This window comes from Rhinolophus ferrumequinum, chromosome 16 (genome assembly GCF_004115265.2).
Source record: "Rhinolophus ferrumequinum isolate MPI-CBG mRhiFer1 chromosome 16, mRhiFer1_v1.p, whole genome shotgun sequence".
NCBI lineage: Eukaryota > Metazoa > Chordata > Mammalia > Chiroptera > Rhinolophidae > Rhinolophus > Rhinolophus ferrumequinum.
The window spans coordinates 47,418,722-47,445,849 of NC_046299.1; the positions used below are offsets into that span (position 1 = coordinate 47,418,722).

General features: G+C 38.4%; 1 protein-coding gene across 1 annotated transcript; it reads left to right on the plus strand.

The window, feature by feature from the left end:
* The first annotated feature begins 4,925 nt into the window (after positions 1-4,925).
* KIFBP (kinesin family binding protein) lies at positions 4,926-26,887 on the plus strand. The gene is made up of 7 exons (XM_033131369.1): positions 4,926-5,409; positions 11,250-11,348; positions 13,452-13,531; positions 13,802-13,985; positions 16,695-16,779; positions 21,280-21,395; positions 25,437-26,887. The coding sequence occupies exons 1-7, from the start codon at positions 4,984-4,986 to the stop codon at positions 26,310-26,312; spliced, it is 1,866 nt and encodes a 621-aa protein (XP_032987260.1). The 5' UTR covers positions 4,926-4,983; the 3' UTR covers positions 26,313-26,887.
* The last annotated feature ends 241 nt before the right edge of the window (positions 26,888-27,128 follow it).

The window sequence follows — 27,128 nt, forward strand, 5'->3', positions numbered from 1 at the left end:
TTTTAAACAAAGATTTAAATTTTTTTTATTTTGAAATAACTTTAGATCTACCAAAATTTTGCAAAAATAGTAGAGTTCTTGTATACTCTCCACTCAGTTTCCACCAGTGTTAACATTTTTTATAATCATAGTACAGTTATCAAAATCAGGATTTTTAACATGAAGAGTGCCATCCGATAGAAACTGCTTTGCACTTTGTTTTATTTCCTTAACAATACATCCTGGAAATCACTGCACTTATGTATGGACACATAGGTTGTTTCCAGTATCTTGCAGTTACAAACTGTTTCAGTGAGGAAACGTGTGTATGTATTTTCGTACTGTTGAAAAGTGTATCTTCAGGGTCCTGGAAGTGGGAGAGCTGGGTCAAAGGTAAGTGCATACGTAGTTTTTTATTATTACGTATTGGCAAATTCCCCTTTGGAAGGGAGAATTCTTTCCTTGCAATTTATTTTTTGAAGAAGCCAGGCTATTTGTTCGGTAGATTCTGAGTTTTATTGACGCATCTCCACCTGTCATTTAACAAGCTTCTTTCCCCCCTGCATTTAATGCAAATAATTAGACCTAGAAGGGTGCACAATGTCCAGTTGTCCCTGTCTTTTGACATTAGCAGCAAGAGATGATCATTGCCTGAATCCACGGTATCATTAGGGTTCTTGCAAAATTGTGATATTCTACCATTTCATTTTCATTCATTAGCAAAAATACCTCTGAGAAAGGAAACTTGCCTAATCAACACTTCATTACCCTGAATGCTATTCCTACAGAAAAGGCCAGATAAGTGCTTGATACTTTTCCCTTTATTTATTATGTACCAGTTTTCAGAATTGGTTCCCTTGCTTCCTCCAAAGGTGGCCAATGAGTTTTTGATTATTATACTTTTAATTTATTAGGAATTTGTGGATTTTAGCATGTGATACTTTTTTTTTTCCCCAAAGAATTAGGTAAACTTTATTTTAGAAATACAGTTCTATAACCCTTTTAAGTTTCTAAAGGATCTAGTTGGTGTTTGGCAAGTTTTGCTTTTTTTTTAAATTTATTAGGGTGACAATTGTTAGTAAAATTACATAGATTTCAGGTGTACAATTCTGTATTACATCATCTATAAATCCCATTGTGTGTTCATCACCCAGAGTCAGTTCTCTTTCCATCAATATATTTAACATGTGATATACTTTTGCAGTTATTTCATTGAAGATCAAATTGTCCTATCTTGGGCCATTGAGAATCTTCTTTTAAGTTGGCACCTTTTCAGTACTTTTAACCTGACCCTTCTAGTCTTTGATTGTTTCCTTGATTTCCGGTGTGACAAGATATCCAGGTTCATCCTGCCCCGGATCTGCCCATTTTCTTTAAGGAACCCTGTTTCCTTATAATAAGAATTGCTATTTAGGGCCTACAATCTGGGGACCAAGACTTATTATATGGCCTACATTATTTTTATCTGGCTCATTAAATTGCTTAAGTTTATATTGGATTTTTGTTGTTGCTATTATGAAAGGGATCTTTTTTTTTTTTTTTTAAAGATTTTATTGGGGAAGGGGAACAGGACTTTATTAGGGAACAGTTTGTACTTCCAGGACTTTTTTCAAGTCAAGTTGTTGTCCTTTCAATCTTAGTTGTGGAGGTTGCTGTTCAGCTTCAAGTTGTTGTCCTTTCGGTCTTAGTTGCAGGGGGCGCAGCCCACCATCCCTTGCGGGAGTCAAAACCAGCAACCTTGTGGTTTAGAGGATGCGCTCCAACCAACAGCTATCCGGGAGCTCAGCGGCAGCTCAGCTCAAGGTGCTGTTTTCAATCTTAGTTGCAGGGGGCGCTGCCCACCTTCCCTTGTGGGAATCGAGGAATTGAACTGGCAACCTTGTGGTTGAGAGCCCACTGGTCCATGTGAGAATCGAACCAGCAGCCTTTGGAGTTACGAGCATGGAGTTCTAACCGCCTGAGCCACCGGGCCGGCCCAAAAGGGATCTTTTTCTCCATTGCATCTTTCCTCCAATAAAAAGTTGTTGATTTTTGTATCTTTATGTGTGACTGGCCTACTCACTGAACTTTACTTTTTCTGTGTTGTTATTTTACTTTGCCTTTTCAGGAAGACAGTCATACCATTTGTAAATAATTATTCCATTTCCTTCCCAATCATTATATCTCTTACTTTGTTCTGTCCAGTTGCATTTTCTGGCACTTTTCAGGTCAATATTATATACTAAAGATGATACAATCACCTTAGTCTTATTAGTGCATTGTCCATTAATGATAATGATGTTAAAAACAAAGAAATTAGTGCTCTTACTAGTGTGTTGTTTTTACTGGAATGAACGTAATTGATAGACATTTGTTGTGATCTGACCAAACAAGTTCACTCCCTTTAGCCACAACGTGCCTTACACTTTTCTGTCCCTTCTAATTGTTCATGAAATCTCAGATCACTGCATTTTGGTGATCTGTACTCTATACCACTCACTGGACAAATTCCACCAGGACTGCTTTATAACATCTCACAAAGACCTAAGAATGCTACACCCTCAAAATACTGATATAAAAAGAAGGCTAAGAAGGAATATGCTCCCCAAATAGCAGCCAGAACTCTTCCACCTCAAGTTTCCTATTCCGATGTCTTTGTGTTTCTTAGGTGTGTCTGTAAGGATTTTTCAAAAATCTCTTTTAGTTTTCACCTGGGTGTTCTCCAGCTAGATCTTTAGAGGTCAGTACCACGTATTATTGTGGTTTATTTATTGAACTCCTACTACAAGATAGTACAGCATAACTGAAAGTGGACTGTGAAGCAAAGCTGCCTACATGTTGTATGTGACCTTTGGTAAATCATTAATCTCTGGATCACAATTACTAATCTGCAGAATGGGAATAATAGTATCTCTGAGGTGCTCTGAGGATTCGATGATTTTGATAAATAGAATGTTATCTGGCTCAGTAATTAGCTACCTTTGGTAACCATGTGCCAGTTACTTTCCTATTTATGAAGAGATCTATACTAAGCACCTACTATGATTAGTACAGTTGTTTCCTTACCAGTCTCCCTGATTCTTCCCTGTCTCCCCTTCAGTTTTCTGAGTAATCCTATGTCAGATCTTGTCACTGTTTTCTTCCAAACTATCCAACGCTCCCATCTCACTGATATCCAAAGTCCCTAAAGTGGCCTTAACAAACCTTACATAATTGGGCCCACATGTCTCCACTCAAGCCAAGCGATGTCCTTGTTTCACGAACATACCAGGCACACTCCTGTGTAAAAGCTAAATGTCAAATGTACTGTTCCTCTGTCTGGATATTATACTTCCCCTTAATGTCTTCATGCCTCACTCCCTTACCTTCAAATCTTTACTCAAATGATGTCTTCTCAGAAAGGCCTTTCCTGACCACCCTGTTTAAAAACAGCAACTTTGCCTCACCTCTTAACACTCCTTAACACCTGTTTGTTTCCATAACATTATCTGGCATTACTATGTAGTTTACATAATGTATTTAATGTCTTTCCCTGTACATGGGCAGAGTTTTTGTCTCTTTTAACTGTTGAATTTCCAGAGCCCAGCACACTGCCTGGCAAATTAACAGACACTTTTAATATTTATTGAATGAGTGAATGAGTCATACAAAGTTGTGGAAAATGCACTGGTAGGAAGCCAAACTGGCAGCAAGAGTACCTATTAAAAGTAATGCAGATGATGGTGATCTAAACTAAAGTAGACAGAGCTATTTAGAAGGGGCACCAGACAGCACTTGGTTTTACATTTAAGGATGAGAGGAGAAAGCGAGATACCACTCTCAGGTTAGAGTATAGTGGTGCCATTCACTGAGATGCAGAACATTAAGAGCAAGTGTGGTGTGGGAAGGAGTGGGCATGTGAAGAGGGAGATGATGAGTTCCCATTTGAGTGTCCTGATATACAGGAGTCAGCACATGTGAACATTCAGATGTGGTTGTTCATTAGGAGATCGATATTACAGTCTGGAGCTCCAGAAAGCCATTTGGCCTGGAGACCAAGTTTTGGAAGTGAGCAGCACGTGTAATAGAAGCCCTAGAAATGCACATCTCCCTGACAAAAATGACAAAAATTAGGAAGTAATCCTGAAGAACAGTAACATTTTTAAGGGACACTCAATTTCACTTATTCCTTAGAATAATTCTATAGAGATAAGTAATATATTATCACTATGTTTTACTAAGACACCTGAAGCTTAGAAAAGTTGCCTTGTCAATTAGATCTGAGATTCAAACTTTGTCTATGAGTTTCCAAAATCAGTGCTCCTTTGTATGTCTCAACGCATTTTATAATAGTTAGTGCTTACTAGTTAAAACCTCTGCCACCCTCCCACCCCCATCCTCCGCGCATTTGACTTGCGAAGGATGTAATGGAAAAAGTCACGCATGAGGTGGCTTGTCACATTTCTGGGATATAACTTGTGTTATTTTGGGAAGATGTACACACTCCTACAACCTGTATTCTGGTGTTGAAGTGAAAATATTTATTGGTCACTGAGTGCTTCTTACATTCATAGCTTTCACGTAACAGGCTATATATTAATAAAGGGATCCTTGTTACATTTTTATGCAGTGACGGGCTGAGTTACACATGTCAAAAAGCTTCTGCCTTTAAGCTTATATCAATTAACGAGAGTAGTTAGTAAATATGTTTGTAAACAATATTGCCATGTTATCTTAAAGTCAGCCGATATTTTTATATAATTTCACCGGGTCAAGCGAGAGATGAATTCAGCAGTGCAAAGGGCTGGGCTGAAGATGGGGGCCACCCTCCTTGGCAGCTTCGTTTCCATGACAACAGTTGCCACGGTAATCACTATGCCTTCCCATTGGTCACTGCCGAGCATACTGCGATTCCCTTGGCGTACTTCATTGGTTACCGTTCTGCAGTGCTCGGGCTTGTCGGGGCCGTAAGTGAAGTGTCGCAAAGCAGAAGGAAGGCGGGAGTCCCGATTGCAAACTGAGAAAACCTGGATTGCAGAGGCCACTATGGCGAATGCTGCGTGGGCCGAAATTCGTGAGAAATTCCAGGCCGCGCTGGCCCTTTCGCGGATAGAATTGCATAAAAACCCCGAGAAGGAACCGTACAAGTGCAAATACGGCGCTCGAGTGCTGCTGGAAGAGGTCAAGGCGCTACTCGGCCCCGCACCTGAGGACGAGGATGAGCGGCCTCAGGCGGACGACGGCTTGGGCGCCGGGGACCACGCCCTGGGGCTGCCGGCTGAAGTGGTGGAGGTCGAGGGGCCCATCGCCCAGGGGGCAGTGAGGCTGGCGGTAATTGAGTTCTATCTCGGGATGAATCACATCGACACCGAGGAGCTGTCGGCGGGGGAGGAGCATCTGGTGAAATGCCTGAGGCTGCTGCGCAAGTACCGGTTGTCGCAAGACTGCGTCTCTCTCTACATCCTGGCGCAGGTGAGAACGAGCCTGGCCCGCTGCTGTCGGCCAGATGCGCGGGGAAGGAGGGACCGCACCACTCAGGCCAGGGACAGAGGCAAATGTTATAAGGCACAGTTTTTCCCACGTTTTTGAAGCTTGGGGATAAGCGGCTTCCAAACTCCCTCTCCACCCTCATCGCTCACTTCAACATCACTTGCTGCTTCTCCCTCCTACACTCGTAAATGCCTTTTCCACCTCTTCTTCACCCGTTCAAATCCTGTTCATTTTATTATGAAAAAATCCAAAGTAATTTTAGTCTTAATTTAAGATCTCAAGGAAATTACAAAGAATGACTGGAGTACATTCTTACTTTCAACAAAGTATCTAAAATCTTCGGTTTCTATTCTTGCCGTATTCGTTCGTTTGTTCCTCAGGGAATTCAAACCCATTATTTAAAACCCATCTCAAGATTCACCTCATACTTTCAGTAACTTCCTTTGGATCGTTTTGGTCCCAGTTGATCTCTTCCCTCCTATCTTTGGATTCTTATATTACTTATTGTTTCCCATGTATATGGTACTTGGTTTACTAAGAAATCTGATATTCTCATCGGGAACGTAACACTTCAAAATACAAATATGTATGAATTCTTTGTACTTTGCCTAAGCTCACAAACTTTTAAGCTCACATCCAGTGTTTCCAGTTCCTAATATTTGTGATCTAGGGAACATTTACCAAAATTGACCATACGGTAAGTAGGCCTCAAAGAAAAAAACACCTCAAAATTAAAAAGGAAATTGTATAGTCATATTTTATCATGGCCCAATAAAGTTAAAAGCTACCTGATAACTTTTAAATACCTTATAACTACATAAAAAAGGAGCTATATTTCACTTTGCTCACTATTTACATCCTCAGTACCTGGCACATTCTAAATATTTGTTGAGTGGATGAATGAAATCCATAAACTGTTGAATTCAAACAAAATCTCAATTATTTGATATTTTCTTTGGCTTCTTAAGATCTTAAACATGTAAAAAATTACTTCAATATCTCAAAAACAGAATTAGAAGCTTTCCTTAATATAGAAACTCCAGTATTTACTGTATTTTATTGATTTTAATATGGACATTCTTTACTATTTTAATATCTGAAATCAGGGTGCGTCTTCTAGCTGATTGATTTTTGTGTCATAACTAACTTGGCACTATTTTTAATACATAAAATAACTTACAAATTGTGACATCTTACATTCAATGAAATGTAATATTTCAAGCAGCCAACCTTTTCTGAAGGGTGAATTATTAGAGGACTCCTTACTAGATCAGGAGCAAAAGCTTGATTAGAAGTTCTGGCCATTCTAATATATAGAAAATAAATTAGTTATTTTGGAAAAATAAGATAATTTATAAAAATAAAAATCATCATTTGCATATGAGATCTTTGTATACCTAAAATACCTGAAGACATCAAATGAAAAACTATTAGAATTATCAGTTCGATAAAGGAGGAGGATATATATATATTTTAAAATATATTTTACTTATATAGAGTAGTATTCCTCTATATAAGCAATAACTTAAAAATATTATTTTGAAAAATTGCATTCACAACAACAATATTAGAGGAAATAGAACTGATAACCTTAAAAGGAGAGATATACCATGTTCCAGGGTGGCACAATTAAACATAATAGAATCATTATCCTGATACTCATTTATAGGTCTGATGCAATAGGTCTCAGCTCCAGGGCCAGTTGCCATTGCTAGTTGCAGAGGGTGCAGCCCACCATTCCTTCCGAGACTCGAGGAATTGGACTGGCAACCTTGTGGTTGAGAGCCCACTGGCCCATGTGGGAATCGAACCGGCAGCCTTCGGAGTCAGGAGCATGGAGCTCTAACCGCCTAAGCCACCCTATCTTTTGATTAGAGCATTTAATCCATTTACATTGAAAGTAATTGTTAATAGATATATAGTCATTGCCATTTCATTATTCAACAGTCTTTTTATTCAATGATCTATTCAGTGATTTTTTGTTTGTTTTCCATGTAGAAGTACCTCTAAGATTCCTTGTAATACTGGTTTGGTGGTGATGAACTCCTTCAGCTTTTTTGTGTCTGAGAAGCTCTTTATGTGTCCTTCGATTCTAAATGATAGCTTTGCTGGGTAGAGTAATCTTGATTGTCTTGATTGTCGGTCCTTGCTTTTCATCACTTTGAATATTTTGTGTCAATCCCTTCTGGCCTGCAAAGTTTCTGTTAAGAAAACAGCTGATAGTCTTATGGGTGTTCCTATGTAGGTAACTAATTGCTTTTCTCTTGCTGCTTCTAAGTATCTGTCTTTGTCTTTAACCTTTGGCATTTTAATTTACGATATGTCTTGGTGTGGAACTCTTTGGATTCATCTTGTTTGGGACTGCACTTCGTGGGCTTGTATATCGATTTCCTTTGCTAGGTTAGGGAAGTTTTCTGTCATTATTTCTTCAAATAGGTTTTCAATGCCTTGCTCTCTCTTCTCTTAGTACTCCTATGATGGGAATGTTGTTACGCTTGATGTTGTACCAGAATCTCTTAAACTGCCCTCATTTTTTTTAAAAATAAATTTTATTGGGGAATATTGGGTTTCTCCAGGACCCATCAGCTCCAAGTCATTGTCCTTCAATCTAGTTGTGGAGGACGCAGCTCAGCTCCAAGTCCAGTCGCCATTTTCAATCTTTAGTTGCAGGGGGCACAGCCAACCATCCCATGCGGGAATTGAACCAGCAACCTTGTTGTTGACAGCTCGTGCTCTAACCAACTGAGCTATCCGGCTGCCCCTCCAGAAGCTCAGTGGCAGCTTGTTGTCTTCAACTTAGTTGTGGAGGGCGCAGCTCACTGGCCCATGTGGGAATCGAACTGGCAACCCTGTTGTTCAGAGCTCGCACTCTATAACCAACTGGGCCATCCGGCCGCCCCGAACTGCCCTCATTTTTTAAATTCTTTTTGCTGTTCTGATTGGGTGTTTTCTGCTGCCTAATCTTCTAAATTGCTGATTCAATCCTGTTTCATCTAATCTGTTGAGTCCCTCTAATGTGTTCTTCATTTCAGTTATTGTATTCTTCATTTCTGACTGGTTCTTTTTTATATTTTCTATCTCCATTTTTGTTTTCTGTCTCTTTGCTGAAATTCTCCCTGAGATCATTGAGCATACTTATAACCAGTGTTTCAATTCTGCATCTGGTAGATTGATCGTCTTCATTTTGTTTAGTTCTTTTTCTGGAGTTTTGTTCTGTTCTTTCATTTGGGACATGTTTCTTTGTCTCTCCATTTTGGCTGCCTCCCTGTGTTTGTTCTGTGTATTGGGTAAGGCTGCTATGCCTCCCGGTCTCAGTAGAGTGGCTTTATATAGTAGGTGTTCTGTGGGGCTCAGTTGTGCAGTCTACCTGGTCACCAGAGCCAGGTGCTCCAAGTTTGTCCCTTATGTGGGTTGTGTTTGCCCTCCTGTTGTAGTTGAGCCTTGGTTGCTATTGGCATGTCATTGGGAGGAATTGACTCTTCAGCTGATTGGTTGTGAGGATTGGTTGTGACTACAGTGGAGGAGCTGTTGTGCAGGGGCTGATCCTACAGAGCAAGATTCACTTTGGCAGGGCTCTGGTGCCTGCCCAATCTGCCCTTGAGGTGGCTGGATGATGCTCCAGCTTGGTCCGAAGCTGGCCACCAGGGGTGCCCGCCCCCGGGTCTCCTGGGAGGGTCCTGCCACAGGTCAAGTTCAGCCACAGCCAATGCTCTGCTCAGGGCCACCTGGCATGAGCCACAAAGCAATCTGCAGATGGTCGCTCTCCGTGCTGAGCTTGGAGGTGCCTTGAGAGGCCAAGCCGCTAACTGATGCCAGCTGTCACTAGTGCTGGGCTTAGGGCTGCTCAGCTAGAGGTACAGATGCTGCTTGTTTGGGGTTTGTGAACCTTTGAGAGATTTTAGGAGAGTCCACAGCATGAGCCAAGATAGGCCACTTGTATGGAAAAACTACTGGAAGCAGCTTGGATGTGTTCGAAAGTTGGGTGGGGCAGGGTCTCAGGGAATCACCAGGGGTGAATTGAACAGTGGGGTGAATGAACAGAGGGGTGAATGAACAGTGTTAGCCAGGTGGATGGAGACTCAGTTATGGCAGCCACCTGTGTATGCAAACCTGGAAGGGGGAGAGCTCAACAAAGAAACAGTGGCTTCTACCAGCTCCTCCATCAGGGAGAATGCTGCCCGTCTAGCCCTCTCCCTGAAGGCAGACAATTCAGTTCCTCCTCTTCTGTCCTTGGAGCCTTTGGACCTGCTGCCCCAGTGTTGGAGCTCAGAGCAAGTGAGTCCTTCAGCGAGTAAGTTTGTGCTCATGCCATTTAAGAGGAGCACCTGGGACTCCAGCAGCCCTACGTCTCACTCAACCACAATCTCTGCTGGTTTTCACAGCCAGAAGTTATGGGGACTTCTCTCCCTGGCACTGGAAGCCTGATGTGGGGCTGGGACCCCTTACTCCTTAGGGGGGCCCTCTGCAGGCGAGATACCCCTTCCGATTTTTAGCTGCCATTTGTGTGTGGGACCAGCCCATTCCTCATCTCCACCCCTCCTGCCAGTCTCCATGTGGCCTCTTCTGTATGTCCTTACTTATTGGTCTTCTGTTCAGCTAGACTAGGTGATTCTCGGTGATGGTTCTCTAGTTTAGTTGTAATTTTGATGTGGTTGTGGAAGGAGGCAAGTACACCATTTACTTACTCCACCATCTTCACCAGAAATTATTGATTGATTTTCCAGTGTTAAACTAACCTTTTGTTCCTGTGATAAACTCCACCTGGAGTTTTTACCAAGTAAAACTTGGGTAAAGTATTACCTTTTCTATATATTTTTGGATTCAAGTTGCTGATATTTTAACCTTTTTGTATCTGTGTTCATGAAAGATCAATTTGTAGTTTTCTTATTATGTCTTTGGTTTAGTATGAGGTGGGAAGTGGTCTTTCCTCTTCACTTTTCTTGAAGAATTCATGTATAGTTTGTATTATTTCTTCCTTACATGTTTAGCTGTTTTTATTTTATATTTAACTATTTTTCCTACCTAGTCCTGAGGACAAGAACATGATGATGCTGTGTGAATGATGCAATACTCTCTGGTGTATGTAGGATTTATATTATATTTAAAAAGTAATTCATGTAGAATGTCAATAGCAGTTATCTTGGTGGAGTAAACACTTAAAACACTAACATTATTAATTCCGAAAAATCAAATAAATTCTAGATCCCTTGCATGGTCCTTACCTTTAAGACCTCAATAGATTATGGTTCAAAAGAAAAACTTTAGTTGTTTGTAGACATAGTCTAGGGTCTCTGCTTGGTTTAAGATTTATCACACACTAGAGTTGTTTTCTGTGGCATAGCCTTTTCTGGGTCTGGCAGGCTAAATGTATCACCATCGCATTGAAAATAGAGCAAATGTGGCTGACCAGTTCCCGGTACTAGGTAAATCTCTAGACTCTCTAGGCTAGGTACAGTATTGTGGGGTTGGGCTTACTGCTGTCATGGCCAAATGGAGTATCTTAACAACTATCACCAGAAGAAAAATAGCTTGAACTGGGGATTGAGAAAAGGTGACTTGTGGATCCATTTCTAAGATCAGGAAATGAATATTAAGGGCGATTATATTTGAGGCGGGTGAGCAGAATAATCTGTAAGTTAGTAATGGGCCAGCGCCCTTCAAGCTCCCCCAGGGTCCTACCTACCACGGCATGAGGACAGTATTATTATGAATAATTAATTCACTGTTCATGAGACAGGTAAATATTGACTTTGAAACCATGAGTTACTTTAATTGGAAGATTTATATTGTCATTATTTATTTCTCTTTTCTTTACTTTCCAGAATAATCTGGGTATCTTGTGGTCTGAAAGAGAAGAAATTGAAACTGCACAGGCTTACCTAGAATCATCAGAAGCACTATATAATCAGTATATGAAAGAGGTATGTTGCATGTCAGATAAATTTTAAGATTTGACTGAAACTAGTCAAGCATTGATGTTAAGAATTCCTTGGTCATACTACTAGTCTATGGCTCTTCAGTATACTTAGGGACCTCTCTCTAGATCTGTCTAGGTGGTCACCTAAAAGTTGAAATTATACAATACTTGCAGGCACTATTTTAAATTTTAACTTAATCCTCGTGACAATTTATGAGGTAGTTACTTTTATTATCCTCATTTTAGAGATGAGCAAACAGAAGCATAGAGATTAAGTGACTTGCCTAAAGCCACACTAGTAAGAGGTGAAGCTGGAATTCCAACCCACATGATCTGACTCTGGAAACCATACTTTTAACCACTTTGCTGCCTGTTGGACTTAGTGGAAAACACAAGTGCGAAGTGCTGTAAGAACTGTGTAGTGTAGAGAGGACTCCCATATTTATACCAAAATGACGAGAGCAAATAGAAGGAACGCGCTGTAAGCAGAATGTATAGGCTGAGCGTTCCTGTCTTCTTTGTCAGTTTAATTCACTAGATACGTATTGTTTTTACTATGTGCGAGGTACTGTGCAAAATGCTATGGAACCAAATATGAATAAAAATACGGTTCCTTCCCATCACGTGCTTCCCCTGGAGGATAAAAATTGGAGCAAATCAACAATGTTAATCACACCTACAAGGAATTTTAGAATGTACATTTAGAATATGTGTTTATAGGCCCTTAACACTTTTTTCTGAGTAATATATCCCCAAGTGGGAGAACTTTAAAAGTCATGGCTCGTGTACCTTGGTGTTATAACTTTTCTCCTAAAGTACTAAGAGGAATAGAGCACCACGAAGCCAAATTGAGATGTTAGTGTCCTTTTATGATTTTAGGCTTACACTCTTGTACATGAAATTGTTCATTTAAAATGTGAAGCTACCAGACACCTATTTCGTTAAAAACTAGTACTAATAAGGAAACATAAAACACATAGCAAAACTCTGTGTACTTAATTATACCTCTATAATTATACCTCTTGTTTTAGGTAAGAGACTGATTTAACTGTTAGTGTTACACATGAAGTGTGATAGCCCTAACAGTGAAGTATGTATATAAAAGAATACATTGATTAATTCCCCTCATCAAGACAGGGGTAAGCATACTAAACAGCCTCCAAAATTGTTGAGGCGGTCTCTGAAGAATTATCTATTGAGTTTGCCTTGGGTTCCGCTTCCTGTGGTAGTTATTTTTACTTTTTGTGAATTCTGGGAGACCAAGTCATTATGCTGTTTGTTTGCATCCAGAATGTAAGATCACTTTTTTTCTTTTAATTTAATAAAAGCACTGTGGCTATTTGGAGTTTAGGGAATCCAGATTAAAGCAAGGGTGGGCTTATAGATGGGACTGTCCTCACAGAAGTAGAATGAGGCAGAGGTTAAGTGCCGTTCTTTTGGAAGACTTGAGATGGGATTATAAGTGATTTACACATTAACTCATTGAATCTTCATAGCATCCTTGTGAGGTGGATACTATTATTATCCTTATTTTACAGATGAGGAAACAGAAGAACAAGAGATGGGTGACTTGCCCAAGGCAATAAACAGTGGACTCACTGGTTTTAATGTCCCTGTGTTGAAGGGGGGTAATATATATACTTGTTCCCTTGAGAAAAAAATATTAGAATAAGTATTAAAAACTTTGATTTGCTTTTCATTAGTGCTCAATGAAATTAGAACAATATTACTCTAAGGATGTATACATTTTTTCTACTAGTCATGCTTATGTAGGTTTTTAAGTGAACTTTTTTAGCTGACAAAATTAAGACTTAAAATTCTTAAAAAATTATATCTCTAAAAGCAAACTGGTATTTTTTTTTAAGTGTATTTGAAGTTCACTCGCAACAGCAGTCAAAATTTTGTCCACTATGAGTTTATAGGCATTCTTCTTTTATTTGTTTGACTCTTTCAGATTTTATGGTTAAGAAAATATTGGTTCACATGAAAGTGGACTAGTAAAAAATAAAGTGTATTGGGCTTTTAAAATTTGATTTCCCCAGTTCTTCCAGAAGAGGGCGCTTGGTGTTTACAGTAAAATTTTAGTTTTGTTTTCCTTTAATTGTAGATTGGGAGTCCTCCCCTTGATCCTACTGAGCATTTTCTTCCTGAAGAAGAGAAACTTACGGAACAAGAGAGATCCAAAAGGTGAGTAGGTATAGAAATGAGTCCTCACACGTATTTCCACATAGTGTAGATGATTGTTCAAGGTAGTCATAAAGGTTATAGAATATGGATTCTGATGTGGATTTAAGCCTTCATTTGACCCTGTTCCAATCTGAGACTCAGTTTCCTTATCTGTCAAATAGATACACTAGCCATGCCCAATTCAAAGGATTGGTGGGAGGATCAAGATAAATGTATATGAAAGTCCTTATCAATTATAAACCGTTACGCAAATGTTGTTTTTCTTCATAGATTTGAGAAGGTTTATACTCATAACCTGTATTACCTGGCTCAAGTCTACCAGCATATGGAAATGTTCGAGAAGGCTGCTCATTACTGCCATAGTACCCTAAAACGCCAGCTTGAGCACAATGCCTACCATCCGATAGAGTGGGCTATTAATGCTGCTACCTTGTCACAATTTTACATCAATAAGGTAAGCTTCTCAAAGTGGTTATCTAACAAAGTCACTGATAAGTGTGTCTAAAAGCAAAACCAAGAGTACCTTGAAAATGTTATCTTTTAAAAATAGGCAGCTTGTGTTTTATGATGTAAACTAGACAGAAAAATGTAAAGCAATATACCAGTGTCCTAAAATTCTGTGGCTTTTGTTGCGTTAATCCTTTGAATCTTAAAATACTGAGTTTTATCATTGCCTTACATGTTGCAAGCCCCTAAAATTGCATGTTACCAAGACCAATTCTTTTTTGATAGAAGCATGCTACCTCAATTCATTTTAGTGCGATATTACCTTAAATTGCAGATTTTATCTTGTAGATAAAACTTTATCTTTAGGCAATGGTAATCTGGTAACTATGAGAATTTGTCTGAGGAAGTTGACTGTTAAATGTGGGCTTTGATAAAATCATGTGATGCATTTCAGTTATTCTTAGAATTAACTCCTCGATAATAATTTTTCTGCATTGGAAGTATCTCTGCTCAGTTCCAGAGTTTCAGGTCTTTATGATATACTTCTTCTGGAGTATTATACAGGGACAAATTTGAACTTTTCAATTGTTTATCAGAATTATTCAGAATCATATTGGTGTATTAACTGGTTTATTTAATACTTTAGTCCTTAAGAGTTTTTAATGCTAAAACACTTTGAAACCACTTTTCCCAGCTAGATTTTCTGTTAATCCTCAATAAGATATCTCAGCAGTAGAAATTACTTTTATTTGTATTTGGTTCACAAGCCTCTGTAAACCTCTGGTAATTCGTTGCTTATCAGAGTTTCTTAGATCTCTCTGGGTACCTGCTGCTGTATCCTTACTAGGCCTTTATCCTTTCTAAGGTTTTTGTTAGTGCTGGTTCTATAAATGCACCCTATGTTTAAAGTATTATCCCACAGAATTTCATTCAGAAAAGCTATTAGCAGGAGAGAAAAGGCTGTAGTGACTGCAGCATTGCTTCTAGGACTTTGGTCTAAGATCAAGCATGTAAGTAATGCTACTGCATATATCAGCATTCAGTTAAATCTAATTCTCATGAATCCATTTCATTGTGGTCATCATGAAAAAGTGTTACTTGGTGCCTCTGTTTGTGGCACCTTTTTTATATCTTCTAGAAGCCCCTTATTTTGTTTAGCAGCTATAAAATTATATATTCACTGTGGTTTTAGTTAACAATTAATTAAAACAACATGGATATTAATAGTACTAAGATATCTAAACATTCATTTAAAGTGCAATTAAAAATTTAAAGTTGTTAAGCGTTGCTTGTGTGGAGCATGCAGTAACTTTCATGAGTACCTCCCCTATCCTGTCCTTCTATTTTTTTTATCAAGACGTTTTATATGTTTTTGTTACAGTTAGGTTGTATTATAAAAGGAAAAATCTAAACCATTTTTTTTTACGAAAGCAGTTGTCATTTACATCACCCTCATCTTCATCTGATTCCAGTGAGGAGGTTTTGCTACTTGCCGAGTCCCTGCCTGGCAGGTGCTAAAATCCCACATTTACCAGCCACCTAGAGGGCACAGGGCACTCATTGTTCTAGTAGTGGCTGCTCACAGGGAGCCAGTCGGAAGAAAGCTGAAATGATAATGATGGGTAAGGGATTGTGGAGGGACAAAGATGCTTTATATGAACTGTAACTTTCTTTTAGTTTTTGAGGTTTAGCACTAACATTTTGATCTATAGATATTGCTGGGCTAATATAACATGTGGTCCCCAGCTCTAATGCATCTTTTGGAGCAAAAGTTAATATAAGACCCGATATTATATTACATTACATTACATTACACTACACTACACTACACTCAGTCTTATATTATAGTAAAATAAGACCGGGTCATGTATTTTTGCTCCAAAAGACGCATTAGAGCTGATTGTCCGGCTATGTCTTATTTTCTGGGAAACACGGTATGAAGTAGACATTATATTTGATAAGGGTGGTGTCCAACTAAAAGCTGGACTTGAACTTTGTAGTTCTGCTGGGTGGTCCTGTGACTTACATGATACATGCAAAATGTTTATATTAACAAGATCTTCTTCAAGTGTTTGAGAAACCATGCCCAGATTTTGAATTATGATGTCTTCAAGTGTGTTGGTAAAGCAATTCCATGAAGTTTATCTGTGGAAATCTGTTGACTTCAAAACTTGGTGGGAAGCCTCATTATAAATTCCAAAGATTTTTAGAAGACAGGAATCTCTTCATATCAAAATTTATTCTTTTTGTCTTTGAATGGTAGGATATAAAAAGGCTCTCTAAACCTAAAAAAAAATTTAAACCTTTCAGACCTCTGATAGAATATAAATGGTCTAAGAATTTATTGTGCATGGAACTTTAGCTATTTGGACTGAACCTAAAAACTGTCTGAGGCACTTTGAGTCTACGATGATAGTAACTGTTGTATACTTACTGATGACCTGAGGAGAGCTGACTTTCAGTCAGCAACTGTCTTTCAGCCAGTTTGAATTATTAAGAGTTTGGGGGCATTGTACTTGTTTGAAGTAGCTTTTTAACCAGGTAATACTATATCCTGTCTTATATTCCTTCTCAATGTTCAGCAACTATAAAGGGTCTCCTTGGTGGTTTTTATCTGATTTTATAGTTTTTCCCATATCTAAAGACTTTATGCAAGTATCAGTTGCAAATAAGGCTATAGGATAATTACGTTTACTCTTGTTTATTTCCGTAACAGCTATGCTTTATGGAGGCCAGGCACTGTTTATCAGCTGCTAATGTCATTTTTGGTCAAACTGGAAAGATCCCAGCCACAGATGACAGTAAGTTTACGTGTGCATGTTTTATTATATAAAGCTGTTTAAAAACTTTATTTTGAAATATTTTTAAACTTTATGAAATTCAAAAATAGAACAAAAAACTACCATATACCCATCTAAATTCACCAAGTTTTAATATTTGCCTTATTTGCAATCACATTTTATTTTGCTTTCTGAACCATTTGAGAGAAGATTGCATACATTTGGCTCCTTTACTCTTTAATACTTCGGTGTGTATTTCCTCAAAATAACGTTTTCTTGTGTAATCATAGAACAGGAAATATACCACTGACGTAATTCTTTTATCTATAATGCATGTTTGTGTTTCAGTAATTGTCCTTTGTAGCAGTTCTTTTCTAGTACCAGAATATCCAGTTCAAGATTGCATATTGCATTTAGTTGTCATACCTCTTTAGTCTTCTTTAATCTGGAATGTTCCTCAACCTCTTTCTCTTTTATCACAGGCATTTTAAAAAAATACAGGTCAGTCATCTCATAGAATTTTCATCAATTGGTGTTTTGATGTTTTCTTACACCAAGATTCAGACCCTTATCTGGGGGATACGTTCTAAGACCCTCAGTGGATGCCTGAAATGACAGATAGTACCGAACCCTATATATATTATGTATTTTCCTAAACATACATATCTATGATAAAGCTTAAGCTACTCTTGTGCCTTGGGGCCATTATTAAGTAAAATAAGGGTTACTGAACACAAAAGCACTGTGAGACCACAGCAGTCAGTCTGATAACTGATACGGCTACTAAGTGACAATCAGCAGGTAGCATATACACAACGGGGATACACTGGACAAAGGGATAGAGCAGGACAGCGTGAGATTTTATCACACTACTCAGAATGGCATGCAATTTAAAACTTATGAATTGTTTATTTCTGGAATTTTACATCTAATATTTCTGGACCGTGATTGACCTTGGGTAACTGAAACCAGGGAAAACAAAAGTGCAGATAAGGAAGGACTACTGTATACATTTTTGGAATACTATATAAGTGATGTGTCCAAATATCTAGTTTTTTAATTATAATGTTTTAGTCATAAGAATCACAGTTAACATTTATATTTGAGCAAATCAAAACCACAATGAGACATCACCTGTTAGATTGATAATTATCAAGAAGTCAAGAAATAACAAGTATTGGTGAGGATGTGGAGAAAAGGAAATCCTTTTGCACTTTTGGTAGGAATGTAAATTGGTGCAATCACTATGAAAAACAGTATGGAGTTTCCTCTAAAAATAGAACTACCATATAATCCAGCAATTCCACTTCTGGGTATATATCCAAAGGAAATGAATAACTCGAAAAGATACCTGTACCCCTGTGTTCACTGAAGCTTTATAATAGCCAAAATATGGAAGCAACCTAAGTATCCATTGGTGGATATATACATAAAATGTGGTGTATATATACCGTGGAATATTATTTAGCCATAAAAAGAAGGAAATCTTTTTTTAGAGGAAGGTACAAACTTCCAGTTATAAAATAATTGAGTTATGGAAATGTGATATATAGCATGGTAACTATAGTTGATAATACTGTATTGTATATTTGAAAGTTGCCAAGAGAGTAGATCTTAATAGTTCTTGTCACAAGAAAAAAGTTTTATAACTGTGGTGATGAATGTTAACTAGACTTAGCGTGGTAATCATTTTGCAATATATACAAACATCAAATGATTATGTTGTACATCTGAAGCTAATATACGTCAATTATGCCTCAATAAAAAAAAAGATTGGTACTTTCCATTATTATAAAACCTGTAACACTCTTATAAAGTACTGTTGAGTATTTTTAGTAAAACATCAATCCATTAACTTTTGCTTTCAAACCTTAAGAAATTCAAGAACCCAGATCCACAGGCCATTTCTGAAAAGGAAAGATCAGGGACTTCATATCTAAATGCAGGTTCCAAAGTACAGTTAATCTTCATTATTTGTGGATTCCATATTTGCAAATTCACCTACTTGCTACAATTTACTTGTAACCCCCAAATCAGTACTTGAGGCTTTTCTGCGGTCATTTGCAGATGTGCAGAATAGCCAAGAATTGGGAGTCGCCCAGTTTGAGGTGTTCTTTCCCAGCTGAGGTTGAACAGGCAACATTCTGCCTTCTTGTTTCAGCTGTCATACTATAAAACAAGTGTCCTTTTTGTGGTCTACTTAGTGCCACATTTTTGTGCTTTAGTTGGTGATTTCATTGTTTAAAAAGGCCCCCGGCTGTCCCGGTGGCTCAGGCAGTTAGAGCTCCGTGCTCCTAACTCCGAAGGCTGCTGGTTCGATTCCCACATGGGCCAGTGGGCTCGCCAGTGGGCTCTCAACCACAAGGTTGCCAGTTCAATTCCTCGAGTCCCACAAGGGATGGTGGGCTCTGCCCCCTGCAACTAAGATTGAACACGGCACCTTGAGCTGAGCTCCTGGATGGCTCAGTTGGTTGGAGTGCGTCCTCTCAACCAAAAGGTTGCCGGTTCGACTCCTGCAAGGGATGGTGGGCTGCGCCCCCTCTAACTAGCAACGGCAACTGGACCTGGAGCTGAGCTGCGCCCTCCACAACTAAGACTGAAAAGACGACAACTTGAAGCAGAACGGCACCCTTCACAACTAAGATTGAAAGGACAACAACTTGACTTGGAAAAAAGTCCTGGAAGTACACACTGTTTCTCAATAAAATCCTGTTCCCCTTCCCCAATAAAATAAAATAAAAAGGAAAAAAAAAGAATTTTAAAAAACTATGCGTAAAAAGACAGTATTATTTTAAAAAAAGGCCCCAAAGTGTAGTGCTGAAGTGCCGTCTATTGTTCCTAAGCACATGAAGGCTGTGATGTGCCTTGTGGAGAAAATGTAGTGTTAGGTGTGTATAAGTGGACCCATGCATTTCAGACTCATGTTGTTCGAAGGTCAACTGTAGTTGTTTTTCCCCTTAATTAATTGTAGATTGGTTGAAATCTACAAGGTGTGATCAAACAATATGGTGAATGTTTAAATTTTAAAATATTACAGTAAAAGACACATTGCCATTAATCCCCCTCAAAATACTACCTCTCACTTCGAACACACTTGGCCTATTGTTCTCGCTACTTTCTGAAGCAGTTCTGGAAGTCCTCTTTCGTGAGTGTCTTTAGTTGCGCTGTCGTGGCTGCCTTGATGTCCTGAATCATTTTGACTTTGGGGAGGAGCCAGAAGTCACACGGTGCCAGATCCAGTGAATAAAGTGGATGAGGACACACCCTAATGCCTTTTTTTTTTTTTTTTAATTTTTATTGGAGAACATTGGGGAACTGTATTCTCTCCAGGACCCATCAGCTCCAAGTCATTGTCCTTCAATCTAGTTGTGGAGGACGCAGCTCAGATCCAAGTCCAGTCTCCGTTTTCAATCTTTAGTTGCAGGGGGCACAACCCACCATCCCACGCAGGAATTGAATGGGCAACCTTGTTAAGAGTTCATGCTCTAACCAACTGAGCCATCCGGCTGCCCCTAATGTTTTTATTTGACAGAAATTGTTATACCAGACACGATGTGTGACACGGAGTGTTGTCATAATGGAGGATGATTTATGATACACTTTAAAACACACCTCTCAACCGTATCCCACACCCGACGGACTGAACTGAACAAGTTGAAACTTGTCACACACTGTTACTAAGGTTCTGTGTGCCCCGTCCCATATTGGAGATCCCTGACTTTCCGGTGGATGGCACTCAGCAGCAGCATTCACTGTATTTTTTGATCACACTGTGTAAGAGGCACTTGTCCAAAAAAAAAAATTAATAGAAACTAAACCACTAGTAGGATATCATTTTGTTTTTACTCTTCAAAATAGAAAGCTAAAAAAAAATTACAATGTCCAGTGTTTTCAAAGTGCTTGCATTGAGTAGCCTGATATATTGTTGGTTAGAGTACTTGTTGAAAATAATTTGGTGGTATGTATCATGAACATTTGAAATGGTGTAAACTCGGACCCAGTAAATTCCACTTCTAGGAATCTGACCTAAGGAAATAATCCAAAATCTAGACAGATTTATGCACAAAGATCTTTTCCTGTTTAGAGTTGTTTGTAATAGAAGAATTGGAAACAACAAATGCCCCGTATTAGAAGAATGGTTAAAGTACATAACATCTGTATAATTGTATATAATGCTATACTTAAAAATCATTAACATAATGTTTAGTTAGTAATTACATGGGTAAAGTTAGTGGTATAATATAGGAACAAAAGGCTGTATTCAAAATTGAATGTATATTATAACCTTAGTTTTCACGTACAGATAATACATAACAAAAAACTAGAAAGGAATGTGCAAAAATAATAATAGCAGTGAGTGCGTCTGGGTGGTAGGGATTTGGGGTGGGTTTTTATCCCAGTGCTTTCGTGAGGATCTTTTACTTTTATGGTCAGGAAAAGGTGATATAAGAAAGAATGCAGTACACAATGAAAATTATAATTATGACCACTGAGTTCAACAAATCATGTTTGTAATTTTAGCTACTGAAGCTGAAGGAGATATGCCAGAGCTTTATCATCAAAGAAAAGGGGAAATAGCAAGATGCTGGATCAAATACTGTTTGACTCTCATGCAGAATGCCCAACATTCCATGCAGGTAATGTAGTTAAAAGTTGCCTTTTAAATGACCAGGATATAAGTAAAAGCTTCAAAGGGTATTATGGTCATTGAGCTCACTACGTGTTTATTATGCAAGACATGCAGAATGGTCTCATAAATATTTCTTACTCTCCCCATCTTTACCTTTTAAAATCTTATTTATCATTCAAGGCCTATCTCAAATCCACTACTTCCTTGAAGACTTTCCTTTGGATAAAAAATAAATCCCCAGAGAAATGGGGTCTACATCATATTCATGTTATATCATTATCTCCAGGCACAATAGGTTCTCAATAAATAATTGTTAAATGCATAATTCTTCACCCCCTACAGATACTGTCTCCTTCCTTTAAACTCCATATCGAATTTTTCTTAACCCTTCCTAAATTCTGCTTTGTGTTATCCTTATTCATGTTCGTTTACCTCTTTTTGGACTATAAGCAACTTGAGGGTTGCGAACAATTCTTACTCATCTTTATATACTTTATGTGGTATGTGAATGTTTATTTTTTAAAAAGTAAATACAAATATATCTGGAAACAGCCCTGTCAGTTTGTAGCTGTGTTCATGGCAATTTTCTTAATCTCTCTGTGCCTCAATTTCCTTACAAGATGGAATTAATAATAGTATGTACTTAATACGTTGTTATGAGAGTTAAATTTATACACACACAGGGCTCAGGAAAGTGCCCGAGCCGTAGCAAGTCCTCAGTAAATGTTAACTGCTATTACCATCATTATTATCACTGGTCCTAACCACTACAGAGGAAAATAAATCATTTGGATGCAGTGTAGATACATAGACATTCTTGAAGGAGTTATGTTAGTTTTTGGGGGTTTTTTTTGCATGTATTGAAGTATTATTTTTACTAGTAAATAATACAGAATCTTGTGAAATGACTAAACAAAATAAAACCAAACCAACCACAGACCCCCAGAAGCATAACTCTTACAAAGATGAGAGCATTATAGAGGTTGAGGGTAATTATGAGGCATGTGTAGGAAAGAAGGGAAATAGGGAAAAGAATTAGGGAGTTTTATATCCAAAGAAGTTGGAACCAGGAAGAACTGTCACCTTTCTTCTGCTCAGAAAGCAGCCTGGAAAACATGTAAACAAACAAGCAGCCAGGAAGCAAGTAAGTAAACAAGATTAAGAGACTTAATGGCCTGCCTTTGAAGTAATTGGGTCAAGCAAAATACACTATTGATTAACTCACCCTTTAGTTAGTTGATGTTTTCCAGACTGGGCACTAGAATTTACCACCCGATTACTTTAAACTCAAATATTTGCCATGCTACTTAAATTACTCAGATTTTCCTTAATCTGCCATTTTTTGTTTCTTTAACTTCATCCTTTGATCATCTGTTTATCTGAAAAGCCTTCTTCAACTTAAAAACACACACCAATTTCATTATTTATGCCAGCTCTATGCTAGTCATTGTACTATGATGAACGAAAATAGACCTGGTTTTTGACTTCATGTAAATGTGCCACTTTGATAAATTCCACAAAGGAGAGACATGATCTGAGAAGACATAATAGGTGGAAGTAACATGTGAAGGAAGCTCTGGAAATGAGTAGGACTTATTTAGACTGGAGATAAGAGGGAGCACTGTTACAAGGAGCTGAAGCAGCAAGTTGAAACGTTCTAGGGCGTAGGGAACTAGAAGGGATGGAACAAAGGCCTGTGGGGCTGGAGCGGAGTCAGAGCATGTGATGTAAATAGAGTTAGAAAGGGGCTAAAACAAGCAGGGCCTTAAAAAGAATGGAAGCCTTGAAGGGTTTTTGGAACAGTCACTTAAGTAGCAGAATGGAGAATAAATTGAGGGAAAGCAAGAGTAGATGAGGGAGGGGCTGGGCGGTTAGCTCAGTTGGTTAGAGCGCGGTGCTCTTAACAAGATTGCCGGTTCAGTCCCCACAGGGGCCACTGTGAGCTGCGCCCTCCACAACTAGAATGAAACAGCTACTTGTCTTGGAGCTCACAGGTCCTGGAAAAACACACTTAAAATAAATAAAAGTTAAAAAATAACATATTAGATGAGGGAGATTAAAAGACCACTGAAATAGTCCAGGTGAGATGTAAAGGTAGCTTGGTGGCAGAAGAGGTGGAAGGAAGAAGAATGGATTTAAGAGGTATTCAGAAACAAAGCATGAAGGGCTTGGCGATAAATTGGAAGTGTGGGTAAAGGCGAGAGGAGAGGGGACATTTCAAGAGTGATTCGTAGGTTTCTAACTGTTCACATCGATGGAGTGTCCTTCCCTAAAATAACACTAGACTAGGAACCTGTTTGTTGAAGAGTAGGACTTCCAGTGTGGACATGAGGATGAGGTGTCTTTGAGTCTTCTAAGAGGAGATGTCATAGGGAGCAGCAGTTTTGTGCCTGGAGCTTGAGAAGAGGTCCAGGCTGTAGCTGTAGGCTTGTGAGTGAGTCGTCCTCCCATGGATGGCAGTTACAGCTGTGGGCGTGGATGAGTCACCTCTCCAGAGCAGCGCTGTCCACAGAAATAGAGTACTAGCTACAGATGTCTTTTTAGATTTTCTAGAGGCCACATTAGACAAGGAAAAAAAGCAGGTGAAATTAATTTTAATTATATGTATTTTAACACGGAATATCAAAAAATGTTGTCATTTCTATATGTCATCATTATTAAAAACTTAAGAGATATTTTAAAACTTCTAATTGGAAACTTATTTGTACAAAAATTTCTTACACAGCTCACATTCTCAGTTTGGACTCACCACATTTCAAGTGCTCAGTAGGCATCCACACATGGCTCTTGTTTTGAACAGTGTAGGTCTAGAGAGACATCAAGAGAAAAGAAGAGAAGGCCTTGGGGCTGAGGATTGAGGGATCTGATGATTAATTTTATTGGTCAAGAAGAGAAGAATGAGCTTAATCTATTTTATTAGGTTGGTGCAAAAGTAATTGCGGTTTAAAAGGTTAAAAATAATTGCAAAAACCAGTCACTTTTGCACCCACCTAGTAATCATTTTAGCTCCTTTTCCCTTGTTTTTTTTTTTTGTCCCAGGAGGGAGGGGAAATAACTTTTATTAGGAAGGTAGATTTAACTCTTTCTTCACTCTAGTGTCTTTAAAAGACGTAGATCACGTCTCTGTAATACGTTTCACTGAATAAGTTACAGCATAAATATCCTATTGTTAATTTTTTTTTTTTTAATTGAGAAAGGGGAACAGAACTTTATTGGGGAAACAGTGTGTACTTCCATGACTTTTTTTTTTTCCCAAGTCAACTTGTCCTTTCAATCTTAGTTGTAGAGGGCGCAGCTCAGCTCCAGGCCCAGTTGCCGTTGCTAGTTGCAGGGGGCGCAGCCCACCATCCCTTGCGGGAGTGGAACCGGCAACCTTGTGGTTGAGAGGACGTGCTCCAACCAACTGAGCCATCTGGGAGCTCAGCGCAGCTCAGCTCAAGGTGCAGTGTTCAGTCTTAGTTGCAGGTGGCGCAGCCCACCATCCCTTGTGGGAGTCGAGGAATTGAACTGGCAACCTTGTGGTTGAGAGCCCACTGGCCCATGTGGGAATCATCGAACCGGCAGCCTTTGGAGTTAGGAGCCTGGAGCTCTAACCGCCTGAGCCACCAGGCTGGCCCATATTGTTAATCTTAATGGCGTGTCTGTGAAACAGTTTTAGGATTTACATTACAGTTTTACTCTAATGTTAAAATACTAATAATGTATTACACGTATATAATATGTCACAGTTCTTAAAGTTCTTTCATATGCATTTATCTTATCTGAAAGAATAACAGTAAATGAGTCTTAGTTCCCCAAAAAGGAATAAAATATGTAAGTGGTATAAATACTTCCTAATTTTTTATATTTGATATAATTGGAATATAATAGAAGAACGAAGTTTTAGAAGATGTTTAAGATTATAATAAACCCTAATTATAATACCACCCTAAACCAGGCTAGGAAGTAATAGTAATTTTGGGGGTTTTTTTTCTCTCTCCAGTTTGTTTTAATATTATTTGCCATCAGGAGATAGTGACCTACTTAACCATAATTTTTTTTTTTTCAGGACAACATAGGAGAACTTGATCTTGATAAACAATCTGAACTTAGAGCTTTAAGGAAAAAAGAACTAGATGAGGAAGAAAGTGTTAGGAAAAAAGCTGTGCAGTTTGGAACCGGTGAACTCTGTGATGCCATCTCTGCAGTAGAAGAGAAAGTGAGCTACTTGAGACCTTTAGATTTTGAAGAAGCCAGAGAACTTTTCTTATTGGGTCAGCACTATGTCTTTGAGGCAAAAGAATTCTTTCAGATTGATGGTTATGTCACTGACCATATTGAAGTTGTCCAGGACCACAGTGCTCTGTTCAAGGTGCTTGCATTCTTTGAAACTGACATGGAGAGACGGTGTAAGATGCATAAACGTAGAATAGCCATGCTCGAGCCCCTCATTGTGGACCTGAATCCACAGTATTATCTGTTGGTCAACAGACAGATTCAGTTTGAAATTGCACATGCGTACTATGACATGATGGATTTGAAAGTTGCCATTGCTGACAAGCTGAGGGATCCTGATTCACACATCGTTAAAAAAATAAACAATCTTAATAAATCAGCACTGAAGTACTACCAGCTCTTCCTAGACTCCCTGAGAGACCCCAATAAGGTATTTCCTGAGGTAATAGGGGAAGACGTTCTGCGTCCTGCCATGTTAGCTAAGTTTCGAGTTGCCCGTCTCTATGGCAAAATCATCACTTCAGATCCCAAGAAAGAGCTAGAAAATCTGGCAACATCATTGGAACATTATAAATTTATTGTTGATTACTGTGAAAAGCACCCTGAGGCTGCCCAGGAAATAGAAGTTGAGCTAGAACTTAGTAAAGAGATGGTGAGTCTTCTTCCATCAAAAATGGAGAGATTCAGAACCAAGATGGCCATGGCTTAATAATCGCTGCTTTTAATGAAAATGTGCAATACGGAAGAGATATTTTTCCCTTAGTCAAATAGGCCCAATTCCATCGTAATACTTACTTTTATAACCAGATGAGTGCGCTTTGAACTTAAGGTACAGTCAGATCAATTAAAGATCAACTAAGTCTTTACTAGGACCTTAATCAACATAAAGATAATTAACAATTTACAACTAATTATGTAAATTGCCTTGTTAAAGTGACATGTGATTGGTATTTTAGATTGCTCGTTTCCTATTTAAATATACACCTTTCCTGTCTGTTTCTAAAGGTAGGTTTTTTTGTTGCCTAGTACTTAATGGATTCTTTAAGAGGAAAAATGCTGGGTAGTATACCTGGTAGACAAACTTGTTATATTAAAACTGAAAAAGTAATTTGCTATAGTTATTCTATCCCAAATATTTACTTTCCTAAATTCCCAAATAAATCTTTCCTTTTTGAAAATACTAAAAAACTAAGTTATGTTGTAAAATATTGTAAAGTAGTTTGTCTCATTTATAGGGGAAAAAGACCTTGTTGGAAATATAATAAATTAACCTGTTTCAGTAATAAAAGCTTCCAGTTACTCTTGTTTTCTTGTAAGAATTGATTTTTGATACTTTAAAGGTATTGCCTTACTTGAAGCCAGAGAAGAATGTTTCTTTGGTAACATTGCACAGATAGAAAAGATGAAAATCTTACTGGCTGCAGTTTCTCATGAGAGGATTATGGGTTTATTTATAAACCTTTAAGCACTGTTGAAAAAGAAAATGTACTTCGTAGAGACATTGTTAATATATGTTAGTCGTCTT

What these genes read in the sequence shown, in the direction of transcription:
- KIFBP (XM_033131369.1), top strand. Translation starts at nt 4,984, where the DNA reads ATGGCGAATGCTGCGTGGGCCGAAATTCGTGAGAAATTCCAGGCCGCG. An exon ending in ATAATCAGTATATGAAAGAG is followed by an intron (nt 11,349 to 13,451) that starts GTATGTTGCATG and finishes CTTTAATTGTAG; the next exon opens with ATTGGGAGTCCTCCCCTTGA. An exon ending in ATGCCCAACATTCCATGCAG is followed by an intron (nt 21,396 to 25,436) that starts GTAATGTAGTTA and finishes TTTTTTTTTCAG; the next exon opens with GACAACATAGGAGAACTTGA.